This window comes from Aspergillus heteromorphus (assembly GCF_003184545.1).
Source record: "Aspergillus heteromorphus CBS 117.55 chromosome Unknown BO70scaffold_50, whole genome shotgun sequence".
Lineage (NCBI taxonomy): Eukaryota > Fungi > Ascomycota > Eurotiomycetes > Eurotiales > Aspergillaceae > Aspergillus > Aspergillus heteromorphus.
In genome coordinates this window covers 136,541-141,830 of record NW_020290455.1, presented here as the reverse complement: position 1 = coordinate 141,830, position 5,290 = coordinate 136,541, and the positions used below count along the sequence as shown (strand labels likewise).

At 25.3% G+C, this 5,290-nt stretch overlaps 1 protein-coding gene across 1 annotated transcript; it reads right to left on the bottom strand.

The window, feature by feature from the left end:
* Window positions 1–796: 796 nt before the first annotated feature.
* On the bottom strand, window positions 797–2,088 carry BO70DRAFT_383278 (NAD(P)H-quinone oxidoreductase; the record flags this gene model as incomplete). The annotated part of the gene is made up of 4 exons (XM_025545577.1): window positions 1,952–2,088; window positions 1,633–1,899; window positions 1,484–1,575; window positions 797–1,453 (listed from the first exon to the last, which is right to left on the bottom strand). The coding sequence occupies exons 1-4, from the start codon at window positions 1,974–1,976 to the stop codon at window positions 797–799; spliced, it is 1,041 nt and encodes a 346-aa protein (XP_025394577.1). The 5' UTR covers window positions 1,977–2,088.
* Between the last annotated feature and the right edge of the window lie 3,202 nt (window positions 2,089–5,290).

Here is a 5,290-nt window from a genome sequence, read left to right as displayed (position 1 = left end):
TCTCTGCTCTAGTTCTGTAATTTATTAAAATATATTTAATTATTTATAAAAATTCTTAGAGAATAATAAAATTATATTTATTTTAATTATTTTTTCTATAATAACTTTATAATTAATCTTTAAAGAATTAGAAGAATTCTTATAAATATAATATCTAATATTTTATATAAATATAATTTTAATAGATTATCTTATAGATTTTAAATAATAAGATTATAAAAATATATATTAAGATAATATAAAAAAAATATATTTATTATAAAGTTAAGATAATATCTATATTATTTAAAATATTATTACTAATTTTTTATTTAACTTCTCTTATAAATAAATATATCTATAAGAATTCTGTAGATTATATATTATACTAGTATAATTACTTCGCAAGAGACTGCCTCCGCAGCGTGGGCATTCCTCGCGATATAATATATCGCGAGGGTTATAAGGATTACTATCCTTACAGCCGCGTAGGGGTTGGTTAGGCTATTTCAGGAAAGAGGGGCATTAGTTAATGAGGGGCTGTCAAATTCAATGCTTAAGATCCAAGTGATAATGCAAACTTATAGTAACTATATTTAAATTCTATCTAGAGGCCAAATAAAATTCTAGAAGCTAAAGAAAAATACTATTACTTAAGTCATGATGATTTGAAGTCTTACTTAAAATTCAAATGCAAATTGTTCTGTTAAAAGTTGTGTCATCCCGGGCTATAATAAAACTTTTATATAAGTAACTGCAGCATCTATTTCCACTAACAGCTACTCTGTGTCTACCCCCATGATTGTTATTTTTCAATTTAATTAATTGTACATATGATTTTTCCCTTAGTTTGATTGCTCTCAAGCAGTCTATGTGCCTCTGCAATTTCCTCGAACGGAAAAACCTTTTCAATGAATATTTTAAAAGTTTGATCATTGAACTTTGGCAAAGCATGATCCACCAAAAGATCACGGAGTTTCTTCTGGTATCCCTCATCTCTGCTTCGAAGCGTGCTGCCCTCAAACCTCAGCCTTTTTCTTAAAAGCCCACTGATATCAACATTCCCAGAAAGTATCGAGCCACTCATCTGCCCTAGTTGGACAATGCGTGCATCCTGCGCTGCCACGTCCAGGTTGCCTTGAAAATGTGTCGCGCCGACGAAGTCGACTATAATGTCGACGCCGCGGCCATTTGTCGCCTTCATAATCTCGGAGGCCCAGTCCTGTTCTTTGTAGTTGTAACCAGCAGTGGCCCCAAGTTCACCTATGCAAAAATCAATTTTTTCCTGAGAGCCCGCAGTCACATATACGGCAGACGCATTATCAATTTTGGCAAGTTGAATACCAGCTATCGACACCGAGGAAGCTCCTGCATGCCAGAGAATAGACATTCCAGGAGCGTATTCTCCCACCATGTATAGGGCTTGGCTAGCCGTAATCCAAGTCTTCGATGTGTAGTCATGGTCAAAACGGGTCTGTCAACTGGAAAAACATCTCTCGCTCACCTCTGGTATTCCTGCTGCCTCTTCCCAAGTTAATCCTTGGGGTTTATGTATCAACATGCATGTTGACACCACAATGTATTCCGCGTAGGCACCTGGCATAATTGGATCAATCATCGCACGCAAATTCTATTAGGCAACGCCATACATACCTCCATAAGCTAGACCAAACACACTATCACCAATCTCAAAACTATCGCCAGTAGCGACCCCAAGTTTCTTGATCACCCCAGAGAATTCAACTCCCATAGTGCTAGGCGCCTGGGGTGGAACAGGATATTTCCCCTCCCGCTGCAATAGGTCCATCCGGTTCAAACCAAATGCCTTGATCTTGATCAAAGCCTGCCCATCACCTGGCTTTGGTACAGCGAGTTCATCAATAAATAAAGCATCGGCGCTTCCTTTACTCCCCTTTATACCTAAACAGAGTGAACAGACGCGCGATCAAAATGACAATTAAAGGCAACCAACCAACAGCTTTCATCATGTCTGCCATTTTTTTTTCGGGTTTAGCAAATTCGGTTTCTGCAAAATGTCGTCCTGATTAATGATTTTATTGTCGTCGCTCCCAAATGAGAAATTATTCTCAATTTCAGATTGAAATGGCCTTCGTAGTTAGCTTGCTGGAATTTAGCATATTTTGGGGCTCACAGCTCGGCCTCGTACAATAATTCTGCCACCGCCCTTATACTACATAGTACTGGTATAATAAGCTCTAGTATTAAATTCAGGTTTATATACTGTTCTTTTACTAATCCTCTAAGAGATCTCTCTATTATATTCCCAATCCTGACCATAAATATACTGAAAATCCCTAGTTCATCATTGACAAAATCTAAAAAGAGCTCACCATGGTCTGAGGCTGGGTGGCAGAATTCAGACCAGGCATATTTTGTGGTCCATGTTTACTCGGCTGGGATTAGCCGAATGCCATCATCCCCTTGATATGAGGCAGCTAGGTTTGCGGGGGGTATACAGCTCCGGCGGGTTCAGAAAAAGTTGCGGAAGGATCAGGCCGGAATCAGAATAACTCTTGGCAAGAATCAAAAAACAGTAATAGAATCTTCTAATTTTTATAGAATTTCTGATTCTTACTAAGCTTAATTATATAATTTTTCTGATTTTTATAAAATTATATTATATAATTTTCTGATTCTTATATAATTATATTATTTTTTTAATTATTCTTAAAAATTCTTATCTATAAGATTCTTCTAAAATCTATATATATAATTTTATACAGATATAATTTTATATAGACTTTTTTATAGAGTTATTTAGATTTTTAAGTAAAGTCTTAGACAAAGTCTTAAATAAAAGCTTGTTATAATATAATCAGAGTTTTAAATATAGTCTTTTTTTATAAATAAAACTTAAAATTAGACTTAAATCTATAATATTAGCTATAAGATATATATATATATATATATACTCTATATATAAAGTATTAATTAAAAGCAGAAGTCTTCTTATTAAAAAAATCTATAAAGAATTTTTATAGAGTCTTTTTAAAATTATATTATAATAAGCTTCTATTTAAGACTTTATTTAAAATTTTATTCAAAAATCTAGATAACTCTATAAAAAAGTCTATATAAAATTATATTTATATATAATTATATATACAGATCTTAGAAGAATCTTGCAGATAAGAATTTTTAAAAATAAAAAAAATATGATATAATAAAATTAGAAAATTATAATAAAGCTCCGCAGAAATTAGAAAATTAGATTTTTTAAATATATAATATAATTCTATAGAAATTAGAATTATAAATTCTAATTTTTAATTAGCTATATTATATAAAAATCTAATTAAAAATCAGAAGTCTTATCTATAAGATATCCAACTTTCTGATCCTTCCGCAACTTTTTCTGAACCCGCTGCAACTGGGACCCTGTTTGCGGGTGGATTATTATTCTATCTCTGGCTTACTAAGAGTAGAATATAGTTATTCTATCTCTGGCTTACTAAGAGTAGAATATAGTTATTCTATCTCTGGCTTACTGAGAGTAGAATATAGTTATTCTATCTCTGGCTAAGTAAGTATATATTCTGACAAGTTCTTAAAAAAATCTATTAAAAATTATTAGATAGAAATTCTTAAGTATTTAATATTTATATTATTAATATTATAATTTTCAAAAATACTATTCTTATTTTTTACTAATATTTTATTTTTATATTTCAGATTATATATAAAATATAAATAAAATATCTAAAAATCTTCATATTTTTAAAAATTTATTTTCTTAATTATAAATCCAGACTTGCTAATTTATTAAATTATTTTAAAATTTATATTAGCTTAATATTTCATATAAATTATTTAATTTTTTGATTTATATATTTGATCTTTAAATTAATTCTATAAATATTATTAATTAATATATTTTTAATAAATAATCTTAAATTATTAAAATATTTTAGTTATAAAATTAAAGCTAGTAATAAAAAAAATTAATTCTAGATTTTAATAATAGAATAAAAGATTTTAAGATTAATAAATTAATTAATATAAAATTAATTTAAAGATAAATGTTACAATATAAATAAAATTATATTAAAAAATAATAATAGTAGTTAAATATTCTAAATATATTAATAAAATATAAATTTATTTAAAAATTTAATATATAAGATTATTCAGACCTATAAGATTATATTATTTATTAAAATTAATTAATTAAACAAAGAAATCTTAGTATAAGATATATAAAAATTTTAATAAAATTATTATTATACTACAAAAGTCAAAAACTTATTAATATTGATAAAAAAATATAATAAGACTTAAAGACTGAATTGTTATTTAACATCTTAATAAATATTTGAAAGAATATTTTAATATAAAATTTAATAATCAAATTTAATGTTTTAGTAATAAAAGAATTTATTAAATAAAAAATAAGTAACATTAAAAATGTAAAAAAAATAATTCGTTAAGAGAAAGATCTAGAATAAAAAATAATAGAAAAATAATTTATTTTTATTATAAAAAATATAAAATAAGAGATTATTACTAAAAGAAAAATCAAAAATCAAAAATCTTTAAGAATAATTTAAAAAAAAGAAATTTCTAGATAAGAAATAGCTTATTAAATATAAGAAATAATTTATTAACTATTAATTTAATAAAGAATTAGATTAAAATTATAATAATAAGAATATGAATAAAATAATCTATTAATTTTCTAGATAAATATATTATTATATTAAATAAATTTATATTATCTCTAGTAATATTAATATTAAATTAAGATTTATAAAAATATTAATATAAAGTTTAATAATTATATTGAATTTAATTAATAATATTTTAATAATAAAATAATCTGCTATATAATAGAATAGAGAAAGCTTTTTATTTTTTTATATTTTATATAAAAAGAGACTTGTATAATAGCCAGTAACTATATATTATTAATTAAAAATTATAAAATAATTAAATTGAAGATTCTAAGTAACTTTATAATAAATTCAAAGAATATTATATATTCTAGATCTAATAAATAATCTTCGTTTTTAAAAGATGCTTTTTATGGATAAATATAAATTATAAAAGTATAAATATGATTATCAGTGTCTAAAAAATAATAAAATAATTCTAAATAATAAAATGACAGAAAGAATAATATATCTTAATATTATAAAATATTTTATCATCTTACTAATTAATTATCAGAAAGTTTAGTATTATATTTATTTAAGCATTTCTAAAAATATAGCTAAATTAAAAAGACAGAGCTTAATATATGAATATTTTAAATATTTTAAAAAATATAATTTTAATAAATATATAATTTATT